The 17,002-nt window shown below is 39.9% G+C and overlaps 1 protein-coding gene across 1 annotated transcript in view; it reads left to right on the forward strand.

The window, feature by feature from the left end:
• Positions 1 to 17,002, forward strand: part of CCDC170 (coiled-coil domain containing 170) — an 87,655-nt gene that overhangs the window by 19,961 nt on the left and 50,692 nt on the right. The window contains 3 exon segments of the mRNA XM_081251263.1: positions 12,345 to 12,398; positions 12,402 to 12,473; positions 13,770 to 14,026. Coding sequence (XP_081107389.1) covers positions 12,345 to 12,398; positions 12,402 to 12,473; positions 13,770 to 14,026 — 383 coding nt within the window.

Genomic DNA, 17,002 nt, shown 5'->3' on the forward strand with positions numbered 1-17,002 from the left:
CCCAGACTGGGGCACGAACTCTCAACCACTGTGCCACCAGGGAAGCCCAATCCTTAAACTTTTTATTCACTTTGACCCAGTTGTTTCCCTTCCAGGAATTTGTCTTAAGGAAACAATCAGAAATTCTAACAGATGTGTAATAGTGACAGATAGGAAAAAGAACTAAATGTCTATCAATAGAATAGTGAAATTAAATTACAGCTTTATGATGGAATGTTGTGCATCTCTTAACATTTTAAAAGAATACTTGGGAAAATATTAATATTTAGCGAAGAAGATAGGATACCAAATTATTGTTATAGTGTAACCCCAATTATGTTTTTTAAAAAGCACACAGTATATATGTATAAGAAAAGTACTCTAAAGAAATGCATGAAAATATATCAGTATTGTCTCTGGTAAGAATGTGGGTGACATTTATCTTTTTTCATTGATTAGACAATCAGAGAATTATTAACCAAAATAAGTAAAACAAGCTGAGGATGAGTGGTAAATTGGGTAAAGAATCTAAAAAAACGGTACAAATGAACCTGTCTACAAAACAGAAATAGAGTCACAGAAGTAGAAAACAAACTTACAGTTACTAAGCGGGTAAGGGTTGGGAAGGGATAAATTGGGAGACCGGGATTGACACATACAAACTAATATATATAAAATATTGATAGATAACTAATAAGAACCTACTGTGTAGCACACGAGACTCTATTCAATATTCTGTAATGACCTATATGGGAAGAGAATCTAAAAAAGAGTGGATATATGTATATGTATAACTGATTCACTTTGCTGTGCAACAGAAACGAACACAACATTGTAAATCAACTGTACTCCAATAAAAATAAAAAAAAAAAAGAATTCTGCCTGGGTACGCTAGGAAAGTTTCACAGAGAAGCCAATTCTAACTCTAGAATTGAGTCCAGGCGTTTCTCAAGTGGAGGAAGAGACTGGGAAGGAGGTAGAAGAACCTCAAGCATGGAACAGTTATGAAAGATACATGGCATGTTTAGACAGATCTCATTTGTGACTGAAGGTCAGGCTAGATATTGACATTGGGGCAGGAACACTGATAACAGGCCTTTGGTGATTGACAGGAGATTTGTACAACTTAAGGAGATTATCCCTTACCTTGTCTAAGATGGGCAGCTTTGGCAGGTAGGGAGGGACCTGATCAGGTGTGCATTTCATCCCGTCTACTCTGCAGCAGTGGGAAGGTTAGATCAGCCCAAAAGGAGATGCGAGGAAGGGAGGAGAGTGAGGTAGCTGTGGCATCCGTCTACATTTACTTTTGGATGCAGTTTTGGCAGAGCCATTTTCAATCCTAATGTTGAGATGCCTTAAAATTATTACATCAGCTTAGCACATAGGACATTGGAGAGCTTGGCAAGTTGGAGTCAGATATATGAAGCCTCTATTCTCACCTAGCAGGACATATTTTACTGGTCTCAGCAGGAGGCTGGATCCAGATGATGAGTCTTAATACAAGAGGTCTCAGGAATGTGTTTCTGGTATTAACTAAGCCGATGTTGTCCAATGACATTCAGAGGATTGACTGAAGAAGCTGCATTCATTCATTCTCTCCTCTACTTCAGAATTATCCCTGAAAAAACAAAACCCGAGAGAGATGCCTATTTGGACTCCACTGTTTTGACCCTGCTATAGAAGCGCTTTTACTGAACAAACGCTTGGCATTATGCCATTGGATTGTTCCACGGGTTTTGAAATTTGTTGTGATTTCCTGTAGTGAACAGGTGTCCTGTTACCGAGCAACTTGTTTGCTTTACCTCATGGTTCTGGTAGATTGTGTGACTCACGTTGATCTGCTTGGAAGAGCCAAGTCACACTGGTCCACCCCTAACAAGTGCATGGCACCAGCAGCACACACAGGACACTCGCTTCCTCTTATTCGTTCCCTCTTTCAATCTTTCTTTCCTGCCATTTGCTTAATTCCTTTTTTGTTTTTCTTTGTTTTTTTTTTTGGCGGTACGCTGGCCTCTCACTGTTGTAGCCTCTCCCGTTGTGGTGCACAGGCTCCAGACGCGCAGGCTCAGCGGCCGAGGCTCACGGGCCCAGCCGCTCTGCGGCATGTGGGATCCTCCCAGACCGGGGCATGAACCCGTGTCCCCTGCATCGGCAGGCGGACTCTCAACCACTGCGCCACCAGGGAAGCCCTGTTTTTCTTGTTTTGACATTGGATAAGAAATAACCTTGAAACTTTGCATGGAAGTTAAAGTCATTCTCTAAGATCTTGACCTTTGGTAAACTGTGAAGATTATAGGAATTACAGGAAACACTAGTGGGGTGGGGACTAGCCTTTAGTTTATGATCCTGCCATGATATAGAAGAAGCTATTCAGTGACTGGGAGGTATGTTCCAGAACACCCACAGAGTCAAAGGCAAGACAGTTTTTCTCTTGTCAGGGCTTATGGTTATGTGATACATCCATGGTGTCTGGATACTAATGCTACTGGAGAGGGACAGGCTGCGATGGGTCGTAGTGGGAGAATCTGTGTGTTTCCTAAACTAGCCCATCATTGCTGGGGCTCGGTGTGCAGTAGAAACCAGCCAGCTCCAGAGACTGATGGAACTTGGTATAGCAGATGAGAACAGGATGAGATTGTGGAGTGAATCAAATGGGAGGACTAGGATATTAATAAAAAGAGCATCTATCCATCCATCCATCCATCCATCCATTCACTTATTCTACGAATAATTATTGAACATTTACATTGTGAGGTACTGGTTATGTGCTAGGTATGACTTTGTGAACATCACAGTCTTTTGAGAGAGGGAGACATTAAATACTTAATTACACATATAATGTATTCCTTACCATTGTGTAAGTGCTGTGAAGGAGAAGCATAGGCTGTATGAGACAATAACTGAAAGATAGTGGTGTGGTCAGGTGGGAATTTTGATTGGTCAAGTCTTTCAGAAAATTAAGCAGAGGGAAAAATGGAGTGCAAAGACTTTGAAACTGCAAATATGAGAAGAGTGAGAGGATTACTTCTTTTTTTTTTTTGGCTGCATCGGGTCTTAGTTGCGGCATGCGGGATCTTTCATTATGGTGCACAGGCTTCTCTCTAGTTGTGATGCATGGGCTCCAGAGTGCACGGGCTCAGTAGTTGTGGCACACGGGCTTAGTTGCCCCGTGGCATGTGGGATCTTAGTTCCCTGACCAGGGATCGAACCTGCGTCGTCCCCTGCATTGGAAGGCGAATTCTTAACCACTGGACCACCAGGGAAGTCCCGAGAGGTTTACTATTCAGGTGAATACACTGTCCATTAGTTGATTTTCTTGTGGCCTCTGACCCCTCCTTTGATCTTCACCAGCTGCCTCCTGCTGAGCTCTTTATTAGGGATGATGTGATGCAGGTCCTGGGGAGGGGAGAGGGTGAGATTAGGGGTTCTGTCTTTAGAAAGGAAGGGCTTCCTAAACAGGAGTCTGCCCACTCCAGTCTGTCCTCTAGAGTGTGCTGAGGACATCCTTGTCCTCTTCATGATTAGTAATGAGAGTTGCTAAGCAGTGTGGTTTGGGATTTGAAATCTGCTTTTAACCCGTTTTATTCTGGACGCAAAAGAGAAAAATGAATTCTGAAAACTTATTTGTGGATCTTGCCTTGTCATCTTGCTTCGTCACCTTGCAACAATTCTTATGAGGAGGTTAAAAATTATTTGGTTTCTTTCTAATGTGAAACCTGGAGAGATTACATATGCTAACGCTCCACAGTCTTCTCGTTTACAAAATTCGTCTCTCAGGAGACTGTCACTGGCAGGAGTGTGTATGCTGGAAGTCATGGCCTCCTTTTAACAGAAGAAATAGTATCAGAATGGTGAAGCAGCATCATTTTTGTTGCGTTTTCTTTGGGCAGAGCTAAGAGTTACGTTGGAAGAGAAAGCAGGGATTTAGTGCAACACATGTTGTTTAGGTTGTTTTCTCTCTCTGGCTTGTCCTTTGTTAATTGGAGAACTTTTTAGAGTTGTTAAAAACATTAAGAATCATTGAATTCTTGTTTTAATCCTTGAAGATACAGTTTTGGCTATAATATTGTATTATTCCGTTCATTTTTGTGGTGAACGTCCTGTCCGAAATGTAGTCACAACCTTCTTGCTGCCCAGAAAATACATTCCAAGTATTGCTGGAAATTCAGTGATTCTTCTTTTTACCTCTGCCGCCTCGTGCACGCTGAGGTTCAAGTTCAGGGTTTCCAGCTGCCTCTGCAGCCAGTAAAGAATTCACATGGTATTCAGTTTCTTAAGTCTGAAGATTAGGATGTGAAAGCTGAGAACATAGTAAATTGGCCTCTTTAAACATGCTTTCAGTTGTCTTTCACTTAATTAAGAACTTGATTTTAATATTACAATTATATCCACTTTTCCTTTAAAAATGAGAACATTACATATAAACTATAGTTCCTTTTGTCAATCATCTCTAATCCTGACACCCTTCCCCTGTTCACCAGAGGTAATTATTAAATACGTTTGGTGAGTATCCTCCAGACCATTAAAAAAATACTTTTTGCATTCATACTTAAACCTAGAAAATATGTTATTTTGTTTAACATGTATTTTAAAAACATAAACGGTATCATACTATCAGGTTTGTTCTCTGATTTACTTTATTTGAAAAACAGTATGTTTTTGAGATCTATCTGTGCTGCTCTAAATAGGTTTAGTTCTGTTCTTTTAGCTGCTTTCTAGTTTCCCATCTTATGGATGTACTATTGTTGACCAATTCCTGTATTGATGGACACTGCGAACCACGAACATTCATGTAGAATTACAAGTAGAATTGTGGGTCACGGGGTATATGCCGAAGTGTCTCCTGCAGTGGCAGGGACATTTTATATGCGCATTCATTAATCCTACTTTAAACTTAATTTTAAAATTATATAGCACAGAAAAGCAATCACTGCTCCCAGATCTACTACCAGTTGTTTGCTATTTGGCAAAAGAATTTCCTTTTTAGTCCTTAATAGCTTCATTTTTGGATGAGAGGATAAGAACAGTCCCTGGGGGATAAGAATAGTCATAGGGGACTTCCCTCGTGGCTCAGTGGTTAAGAATCTACCTGGTAATGCAGGGGACACGGGTTTGAGCCCTGGTCCGGGAAGATCCCACATGCCGCGGAGCAACTAAGCCCATGCACCACAGCTACTGAGTCTGCACTCTAAAGCCTGTGAGCCACAGCTACTGAAGCCCTCCCGTCACAACTACTGAGCCCATGTGCCACAACTGCTGAAGCCCACGTGCTGCAACTACTGAAGCCTGCGTGCCTAGAGCCTGTGTTCTGCAACAAGAGAAGCCACCGCAATAAGAAGCCCGTGCACTGCAACGAAGAGTAGCCCCTGCTCAAAGCAACTAGAGGAAGCCCGCACGCAGCAACGAAGACCCAATGCAGCCATAAATAAATAAGTACATAAATAAATAAATTAAAAAAAAAAGAATAGTCATAGGGCTGTTGTGAAGATTGAATGGAAATAGTTCCCCCCCGCCCCCACAAAAGAGAAATAGTTCCTGGTTCAGTGAATATTAGTTATGATCATATATATATGTATATATATGAGATACATATCTAATATATAAGTATATATAAGATACATATTTAATATATATTGTTATGTCAGGATTAGTACTTGAAGCAAACTCTCAAAAGGTTTGGCATCTAAGTTTTTCTAACTGCAACCCTTCCCCATCTGAAAATATGGACTCAGTTTCTTTTAGCAGAGCCATAGTATTAAGAACATTTTGGAATACTGCATTCTCTGCAATAAAGATATAGAGTTAGAAGGGTTTTTAAGTGACACCAAGAAAAAAGGCATTAGAGAACAATGAAAAATAATAGATCGGCTTCTTCACAAAACTTGATTTAATGCAGAAATGTCTTCCTCCAAAATTTGTCCCACAGCTGCTAAAATGTAGACACTCAGATTTATTTCCTGAATTCCACACCCATCACACTGTCCCCTGCAGGCACTAGTAAACCCCGGAAACCAAATGCAGATATAAGAAGGAAAAGCAGGAGGGCCAGGAAAATCCTTCAAAGTCTGGAGAAGAACTAATGAGTAGTCAAAATTGGCATTGGTTGGAGAAATACAATTTGTAAGACTTAATTTATGCCCTGTAAATTAGGGGAGAAACTACTTGGGGGGAAGAAGTTGGAGAGTAGGGGAGAGAGTCTTAGAAGGGATTGCTCACTGGGGCAGCACTGGAGACTTAAAGAGGGATGGGGAGAGAGAGGGAAGGAGATAGAGAGAGAGAGAGGCTGAAGGAAGCATTCCACAGTGGAAGTGCCTTGGTGACACAGTCATGCGCTGCAGTATGGAATAATGCTGGAACAAAGGGGAGGTTGGTTATGGGATAGAAAGATAGGAATGGATTTAGGTGCTTTTGTGTGTCAGAGGTAGGCAGTGATTTTCCTCTCATTTTCTTTTCTTTTCTTTTTATTTTTTGTCCATGGGAAAATAAGACAACTAAATACCATAGAAGCAAGACTGGCCCAAGACACTGTCCCCAGGTCAGATAATTGGACACATTGTGTACTAAATTATGAATAAGCTGATCTCTTCTTTCTGCCTTTGCGCTTTGAAACTATCCTTTATTCTGAAAAGCCTAGGAGCCACCCTGTGAGGCAATTTCAATCATTATCATAATATCAGTAGCTGAATCAAATCATAGGTAGTTGGCTTTCTAAAATTAATGTAAAATTGCTTCATGGGTTGGCTGAGAGAGACCTAATAACTTGGAGTGTCCTCATGTGAGGACAAATGGATGAGTTTTTAATCTTGCCATTTTGAATAGGGTAAAATTAGTTTCTTTAAGGTGAAGAGTGCTTAATGTTTATAGAAAAAGTTGAAGAATTTTCCACAAATCTTACTAACTTTAGGGGGCTTAATTAAAAGGGCAAACCCCTGAGATGTCTGCTCTCACATGCATTCAAATTCCTATGCTACTGGGATTGTTTCTTTGTCCTTGTGTTTTCCATAAAGGCACCACATGGCAGGTTTTGTGATTTTTGTCTATTCTTGTCCTTATTCCTCTTGTTTTTATTTAAGGGGGGATGTTTACTCTGATTATAAAATTAATGTACAGTCACTATAAAGGATTTGGAAAATATAAAAACATATAATAAAGAAGAAAATAAAAGGTAGTCCTATAACTAAAAGATAACCGCAGTAACATTTCTTCCCAGTATTTTTCTTTTCTTTAAATCATATTTAATTATACGAGTAATGCATAAATATATCCTTCTTGAAAAAAACAAAGCCTTTCCCCTCCCAGCTCCAATACTATTGTTGGCTCCAGAGGTGAGGACTGTTATTAAGGTGATGTGTGTCCCTTCAGACCTTTTTCTCTTTTTCTTCTCTAAACATATTTATAGAAAAGACATAGTGCTTTCCCTCCCTATGTGTTTTATGGAAAAAGGTATCAAACTCTGGATCTGTACTTTCTTACTTTTGTTCAGTGGTATATCTTGGAGATATTCTTATGCCCAAACATACAGCACGATCTCCTACTGCTTGTTGCCTAGTATTCATAGTTTGGGAGTGCCTTTTTTAGTAATTGTCTTGTTGATGGGAATTTATATTGTTTCACACACCCCCTCTTTTTTGCTGTTATATCGTTATGCACATATGTGACTATTTTTCAAGGGGAGATAATTGAGAGGTAGAGCTGCTGGGTCATAGTATTTACATTTAAATTTTTAATAGATATAGTGTAATTGGAAGGGTATCCAAAGGGCTTAACCAACTTTATTTACATATAAGACACCCAAGACAAAGTGACAAAGGTTGACAATAAAAAGCTGGAACAAAGGTATACGTAGTCAGATGCAAACAAAAAGAAATCAGGAGTCATGATCTCAATACTGGAAAAAGTTGAATTATGAGCAAAAAGGGTCAGACAAATAATGGCACATTATCGTGCTACGTGGTACAATTCACAACGAATATATGAAATTTCTGAATCTTTGCACCAAGTCAAGCAGTACCAGTATTCATTCAGCAAGAATACAAGTGCTACAAGGTGCTAGAGAATTATAGTAGTAATAGGAGGCTCTAACTCACCTCTCTCGAGCCATGATAGAGTAAAAGGATAGAAATTAGACAAGACTAGAAATGCCTAATTAAAATGATGAATAAAGTAGAACTAACTGATACATATTGAATTTCAAGCTCAGAAGATAGAGAATATACCTTCCTTTTAAATACCCACTGGATGTTCATAAAATTGAGTATTCACAAAAACCTTGATAAATTCCCTGAAGTAGAAATAATATAGAAAAGGATGATGGTGAAAATGTGTAATGGCTGGTATAAGAAGGACAACCTTCCAGTCTGAATGGACCCAGTTCTGAATGGACATTGGTCCACCCCACTGGTGTACACCCGTGAATGTCAGCCTGGAATACAGTTGGGTTGTCTGAGCACAATGCAATAAAACAGACATCGTAACAAATTCTGAGAACAGAGAGCCACAAAAACAACTAAGCCCTTAAAACAACTCAGGTCAAAGAAGAAATCCAAGCCAAATATGAAGAACACTACATAAGGATCTATGGGACAGCCAAGGAAGGGTTAAGAGGAAAAGCATAGGCATAAATAAATAAATTCATGTATTCTTCTTTCAGTTTTCATATTGTCTTTCCTTATCCTTATAATCCTCTCATGCTACTGCTGTGCATTTCTCCTCATTTCAAGCTACCTCAGAGTGTCTTGAAGGAATGGATTTCTGTGGTATACTCCATATGGCAACTCTTTTTAGTTTTTTTTTTTTTTTTGAAGGAACCTTGATACTACTGAGTATTTTCCATAGTGACTGTACCAATTTACATTCCCATCAACAGGTAGGAGGGTTCCCTTTTCTCCACACCCTCTCCAGCGTTTGTTATTTGTAGGCTTTTTGATGATGGCCATTCTGACCGATGTGAAGTGGTACCTCATTGTGGTTTTGATTTGCATTTCTCTAATAATTAGCAATGTGGAGCATCTTTCCCTGTGCCTATTGGCCATCTGTATGTCTTCTTTGGAGAAATGTCTGTTTAGGTCTTCTGCCCATTTTTTGATTGGGTTGTTTATTTTTTTGTCATTGAGTTGTAGGAGCTGTTTGTATATTTTGGAAATTAAGCCCTTGTCGGTCACATTGCAAATATTTCCTCCCAGTCCATAGGTTGTCTTTCATTTTGTTTATGGTTTCCTTTGCTGTGTAAAAGCTTATAAGTTTAGGTCCCATTTGTTTATTTTTGCTTAAGAAAATATTGGTATAGCAACAGAAAAAAAAAAAGAAAACATTGGTATGATTTATGTCAGTGTGGTATACTCCAGAGCCCAGCTCAAGACAGAGGTCTCTGGGGCTCAGTCAGGGTTCTTTGGAGAAGCAGAACCAGTAGGATGTATATGTATGTATATGTGTGTGTGTGTGTGTGTGTATATATATATATATATATGTATATATGTATATATATATATGTCATATATATATATATACATATATACATATATATATATACATATATACATATATATATATATATATATGACAAGGAATTGGCTTGAGTAATAATGGAGGCTGAGAATTCCCAAGATCTGCAGTAGGCCAGCTGGAGGCCCAGGAGAGCTGAAGGTGTAAATTCCAGTCTGAGTCTGAATCCAAAGGCAGGGGAAGATTGATGTCCCAGCTCAAAAACATGCAGAAAGAACAGATTCTCCCTTACTCAGGCTTTTTGTTCTATACAGGCCTTCAGTGGATTAGATGAGGCGCACCCACATTGGGGAGGGCAACCTGCTTTATTCAGTCTAGTGACTCAAATGTTAATCTCATCCAGAAAATCCTCACAGACACAACCAGAATAATGTTTAAACCAAATATCTGGACACCCTGTGGCCCAGTCAAGTTGTCACATAAAATTAACCATCACAGCTACATATGTGACATATGAGAATTCCTGAACAAATGGAAAAAAAGAGAATTTTATTTGGAAAACTCAACATTTAAGAGATGTTACTTCTCTTTAAGTTTATTTATAAAGTTAACATGCTCCCAATAAAAATGCCAACAGGATTTTTTGGAATTTGATGAGCTGATTCTAAGTTTCATATGGTAAAATGAACACGTAAGAATAGCCAAGGAGGAATATTTTTAAAAAGAAGCCCTATCAGGTACTAAAATAAATCAATGGGCTCAGGGCCGTCTTTCGAGCCCTGCTGCCAGTGTTCTTCACCTGCTCTGACCCCTCAGAAGGCCTCACTGCCTTCTCTCTGATCCTTGATCACACAGGGCATACTCCTGCCACAGGACCTTTGCTCGGACTTTTGGCTATTTGAAAGATGTGGGTTGCTCCTGTTTCAGTACCTCTTGCCTATTTAATTTCTATTTAATCATCACTTCTTTAGGGACATCTTTCCTTCCACCTCCCTAATTTTAAGTCACTTTCCTTTGTTGTCTGTTTGTTTCTTTCCTTGAATTTATTTCAGTTTGTAATTACACAATCACCAGTGTGGTTGTTTGATAAATGCTCTTTTTCTTATTAGACTGTAAGCTCAGTGCCTGACCCAGAATAGGCTTTTTGTAAACATTTGCTGATGAATAATCTCGAGTCTGCTGGACTTTGAAGGGTGATTTAGACCCTAGCAACTGTCTTCTAAACTCAGTAATCAAGAGTCCTCCTCATGTAGGCCCTGCTCCAGTGTCAAAGGTAATAATATCTTAATATGTGGTTTCTTTTGCCCCTGAGCATGTGAAGATGCTAATGCTTTTGGTGGTGTCCTGCATTACACTGTAACCTCCTCAAATAAAGGCCCACTTCTGAACTGTCTCAGGGGCTCTTAATATTATATCCAACGGACACAATAGTTTTTCATAAGAAAGAGATATAAAATTAGAGTATGACTGTGTCATGTCCTCAAAAATCATGTTAGTCAAGGAAAGAAATAATCATAGCCATTAAGAAACTTATTTCCCTAAGGAATTTTAGAAAATGGTCCATACATGCTGTAGCTCAGACCTCTTGTAGGTGACTTAGGTCCTCACATGGCTTATTTTAGAAAATATTGCTGGAGTGTTTAGGGTGGAAAAGTTCCTTCTGAATGCTGGGTGAGGCTGAACAGGATATGGTTCTCTTAACAGATGCAGTTAATTGTTTTATGCTTTGTCCCCAGGAGTACATGCCTACCATCTTCTTACATATGTTGTAATTGACAAACATTGGCTGTTACTAAGTGCGCTGAAGGTTTTGTTTAGCATTTTGTGGATTGAAACACACTCGTCATGACAACGCTTGTTGTGAAGTTCGGGCTTTAGGATGACTTTTGCATTCATGAGTATTTCCAAACAGTAGTCTTTGGCAGTTCAGTAGCCGGGCAGAATCATAAACAGGTTTTACTGGTGTGTCCCCCGAGGACACTAGATATTCCAGGGAAACCCTCCTTTATGTGACCTCTTTCATATTCCTTCAAAAATGAATGGCATTCTTGTATGTCTTTCACAAAGACCTCAGGCCCTGGAAACTTCATAGAGGTGGGTATCTGTCCAAACTCTGGAATAATTCCTTCAGAAAGCAGGTGTTATGGCATGAATAGGACAGAAACAGAACCCGAGGTTACATCCGGACCCACAGCCCAAACCCATCAAATCTGCTCTGCAGATGTGTTTATTGGGATCATATGGTGTTTTTTTTTCAATTTAAATTAGTTACCCAGAGGCAAAAACTGGGAATTTTTACTTCAAAAAGCCCAAATATAGGACTTGTCTTGCAAAATTAGAGTAATGAGGCCATGCTGGGATCCATATTTCTGCATTTGCAGCCATCAGTGGAGCTGAGAGCTGTTCCCTTCTGGATGGAGAAGGACTCCAGGCATGACCACTATCTCTGGCCTCAGGCATTCATCCGAGTAACCTTCAAAACCCCAAGATAGGGCTTTCCTGGTGGCGCAGTGGTTAAGAGTCTGCCTGCCAATGCAGGGGACATGGGTTCGAGCCCTGGTCCGGGAACATCCCACATGCCGTGGAGCAACTAAGCCCGTGTGCCACAACTACTGAGCCTGCGCTCTAGAGCCCTTGAGCCACAACTACTGAAGCCTGTGCTCTGCAATAAGAGAAACCACCAATGTCAAACTCCACTACCGTCCTGGGGGAGCCTATCATTCGTTCCCGGGCGGCCTCCTGCTTCCCTTAGAATTTTGAGAAGGAGAATGAAATAATCTGAACCAAGCACATCTCTGGGCAGCCTTTCCAACATATTTGGACTACAAAGAATGCTTCTGTACTTAATCTTGCTTTGCACAGCTGCATGGAAAAGATTGTTTAACTCTCCTTTGTATATTTTGTCTTCTGGGGAACCCTCTCAGGAAACTTACGATCATCTCTTGGAAGTCGCAGTTACTCGGGAGCAGTTAAACCACTAGCGGAATGTGGCCGAGGCTGCCCGGAGTGAACTTGCAGCAACTCTGGTCACATTTGAATCTGCTCAGTCTGAGGTGAGAGTCTGTGTCTTCATAACTCACAGATGGCCTTGTTAGCTTCTTATGGAGCGAAGCAGAGTATAGAGGTGATTAGAAATAGGACAAAGGGAAACAGTTTTAAACTTTTTGGCAAAGTTTACGCTTATTCTCTTATTGTGCCCCTACCCTCTAGCTGTGGAGAACTCCTGAAAGGCGGTGCATTTGCCGTGCTAGATTCTGGATCTCAGGGGAGCTCTACATCCTTGAGAGCACCTGGGGGCACCTGGGGACTTGGGGTTTGGGCTGTGTGGGCTTTGGATGGCTGTAAGCATCCCTGGGAGTAGCTGCCTTTAATGTGGATTGCTTGCAATCTGGAGCTCTGGGGTTGGTAATCTGAATCCCTTTCTTGTGGTTCTGGTTGTCTGGGGGAAATTCTAGGAAGATGATTGGGATCCATTTACCCTCTGGGCTGGATCAGGTCTATTGTGGAGTTTCTGGGAGATTCTCTGTAGACTCAATGTGCTTATAGCCTGATGGCCCCAAGGAATCCTAGGCTTGCCTGTGAGGTAACTAGCAGTCTCACTAGGCTGCCAGGATCCCACTGAAAGATGAGTTGAGTGTGTGTGTGTGTGTGTGTGTGTGTGTGTATGCATGCATACTTAACAGTTCCAAAAAAATAGATGCATTCATAAAGTTTTCTAATGGGGGTGGATCTGGTAGCTTAATAAGGCACCTACTGTGTTCAGCATTTTGATGCCACAGAATTCATAAAAGTTAAAACGTTTCCTTTGTATAAATCCTATAATGATTTTCCTTTTCTCCTATATTTTTTCCAGAAATCCGAGTATTATTTTTCTTTATCACCCACAGTAAGGGTCCAGAAGGCCAGGGGGAGAAATGCTGTGATACATCGCATAGTCTGTATTGACTTGGGAAACAGCTATGGCCATGAAATTACAAATAGCCTACCTTGCAGCTTCCTTGTTTCATCGTGAGCAGCAATAGCAGTAGTACAGATTTAGAAAATGAATTCTCATTGCAAAATATTTTATTGCTTTTTGCAAAATACACCACACGTCTCTTGAGTGAGACTCAGTTACCACAAGACATTGCTCAATTGGTTTTTGAAAAAGACAGACTATGAAGTCCACTATTTAGGCATAATTTCCCAGCTGGTAAGATGGAAACAAATATGAAGAAAAAAAAGTAAAGTCGGATGAAGTCATGAATAAAAGATCGGAATTTTAAATTATGATTTTGGGATTTTTTCAAGGTACTTCCAACTTATACCACTGACATCTTTTCCCTCTTTTTACTTCTTTTCCATGTTAGCTTCGAGAACTGCAATCCAAGATGCTTTCCAAAGAAGTTTCCTGTCAAGAGTTGAAAGCTGAAATGGAGAACTATGGAGAAAACAATGCCAGAAAATCGTCTCTCCTCACCTCTTTGAGAGACAGAGCTCAGGAGCTAGAAGAAGAATCAGCGGCCCTCTCCACTTCTAAACTTAGAACTAAAATCACAGCTCAGTCTGCAATCAAGGAGAGCCAGGAGTTAAAGAAGAAAGTTGTAGAACTGGACGAGAAATTGCAGTGAGGATATTTCAATATACTTCTCAGTGGGGCTAGTGTTAAAATACTAACTTCTTTTTTTTTTAACTTTAAAAAATAAATTTATTAATTTATTTTTGGCTGTGTTGGGTCTCCGCTGCTGTGTGCAGGCTTTCTCTAGTTGCGGTGAGGGGGGGCTACTCTTTGTTGCAGTGCGCAGGCTTCTCATTGCAGTGGCTTCTCTTGTTGCGGAGCACGGGCTCTAGGCGCATGGGCTTCAGTAGTTGTGGCACGCAGGCTCAGTAGTTGTGGCTCACGGGCTCTAGAGTTCAGGCTCAGTAGTTGTGGTGCATGGGCTCAGTTGCTTTGCGGCATGTGGAGTCTTCCTGGACTAGGGCTCGAACCTGTGTCCCCTGCATTTTTGAAAAAAAAAAATCATTGACCTCACATATCTTTGGAGTCTTGAAAATTTTTTCCAAGCTCATTTCTAAATGTCACCAAGAATCTTAACAAACATGGCGTTGTCCTAAGCATATTTATGCCCTATGGATTAGGGGTGCAAATTCTTAGATATATACAATTTGGAAGATTTCCTCTAAGTAGAGGTTTAAGTGGAGGTGCTGGAATAGTGCACAGGGGGAAGGGTTTATTCAGAAGCTAGTTATAAAAATACCCCAGAAACCCAGAACACCCCAGACCACCCTGAACACTCCTCATTAGGGTTTATTGCCAGTTTATGCAGAGAACTCAGGAAATCTAGGTTTAGTTCTGATTATTGAGATAAAATTGGGAGCTACCTGTTCTTAAGATGCACTTTAAAAATTCTGTGTATAATAACTTAAATCACTTTACTAATAAAATACTTGATACTTGTTTTACTTATTTCATCTTATAAAGATAAAAACAAGGCTTCCCTGGTGGCGCAGTGGTTGAGAGTCCGCCTGCCGATGCAGGGGACGCAGGTTCGTGCCCCGGTCCGGGAATATCCCACATGCCGCGGAGTGGCTGGGCCCGTGAGCCGTGGCTGCTGAGCCTGCGCGTCCGGATCCTGTGCTCCACAACAGGAGAGGCCACAACAGTGTGAGGCCCTCGTACTGGAAAAAAAGAAAAAAGATAAAAACAAAAACCCATTGCTTCCAGCTCCTGTCCTTTCTCTCCTTCCATGTACTGCCAAATTCCTGGAACATGTTTATATGTACTCACTGTAACAGTTTCTCTCCTTTCTCAGATCTACTCCACTGAAGCCACTCATTAAGGTGACCAGTGACCACGCGTTGCAAATTCAGTGATCAGTCCTATCTTACTTGACCTTCCAGTACATGAGCCAACAGTTGGCTTTTCTCCCTGAACCACTTTCTTGTTTTAGCTTCCAGGACACTGCACGTGCCTGCTTTTGATCTTACCTCTCTAGCCGCTTTGTCACAGTCTCTTGCTTTGTCCTCCTCATCTCCTTGACTTCCAAGTACTGGAGTGCCCCAGGACTCAGTCCTTGACTTTCTTCTCCTTTCTATCTAAATTCACTCTCATCCAGCCTCATGACTTAAAGTATGATCTACATGCTTGCGACCCCCCACGAGCATGTAGTTTCTAGATCTAGCCTGGACCTCTTCCCAGTGCTCAAGACCCACATATCTTACAACTTACTGGGCATCTCCATGCGGATGTCTAACAGGCATTTCAAATGGAACATGTCCAAAATACCTCCTGGTGTTTCCACAAAATCCTCCTGTGCTTTTCCTAATCTCGTTTAATGATAATTCCATTCTTCTAGTTGATCAGGGCCAAAATCTTGGATCATCCTTGTTTCTCTTTCCTTGATCCTTCAGTAAATCTCATCATCTATCTCTGCCATCCAAATAAGTCTAAATTTTGACACTTCCCATTGCCACTAACCTGATCTTAGCGACGACATCTAAAATTTCACCCCACTCCTCCCAAATGTTTCCTACTCCCTTTCCTGCTTAATTGTTTTTGTCTCCAACCCTTTTATAATATACTATACATTTTACATACATTTATTTTTTGATTATTGTCCATCTTCTCAACTAGGTTGTAAGCCCCATGAGGGATGTTTATCTGTTTTGTTTACTACTGTATCTTTAGCACCTTTAAGCATAGTAAGTAGTATAGTAAGTGCCCAATAAATATTTATTAAACAAATGAGTAATAAAATGATATATATTCATTATAAGAAAGTTTTTAAAGATATAATAAAGTGCCCCCCAAAATTAAAATTACTCACAACCTTACAATTCCAGAAATGCTATAGTTAACATTTTGTTGAACAGATCTTCAGACAGTTGTACATAAATGGCATCATGTAGTGAACTATTTTTCCTGAATAATATGTTGTAAATACTTAAAAAGTCTTTCACTGTATCATTTTTAAATCGCCAGTGATATTCCATTGCCTGTTAATATCATAATTTACTTAACCGGTTTTTTTGGCTCTTTCCTTTAGGCACTTAGGTTAGTTCCAGTCAAAAAATTATTATAAACTAAGATGCAGTGAGTACCCATGTGCATTCATATTTTCACATTTATGTGATTATGTCTTTATGATAGATGCCTGGGACTTTGTTGGGTTAAAGTGAAATGCAAATAGAAGTGGAAATAATTTAGAAACTCCTGGAACAGAGAAGTAAGACTGAAATCTTAGAGTAAATATATAGAATCATATACATAAATAAATCAGAGCCATAGCATTAACTATGACTTAAATGAATGAGAGAGACTGAATAAATATTACCTTTCATATGCTGAAAATAAGAACTTAGAGATATATTGATGTTGGTCTTTTATTGTGATACATTTTTTCTAAATAGAAATATGATATGCTTTTGAGTATATGCAATTACATGCTTTGTTAATCTTTGAATAGCGTGAAAGAATTGCAGTAAACACTCAACATGGTAAAAAGGGAAAGCAATAATCATGTTTATTATCTAGGGTACTAAAAAATGATGCCAAATTATTGAAATGATCCTAATTTGCCTTTAAAATATGTCTGTTTTTTAT

The sequence above is a fragment of the Mesoplodon bidens genome (genome assembly GCF_964165515.1).
Source record: "Mesoplodon bidens genome assembly, chromosome: 12".
Taxonomy (NCBI): Eukaryota; Metazoa; Chordata; class Mammalia; order Artiodactyla; family Ziphiidae; genus Mesoplodon; species Mesoplodon bidens.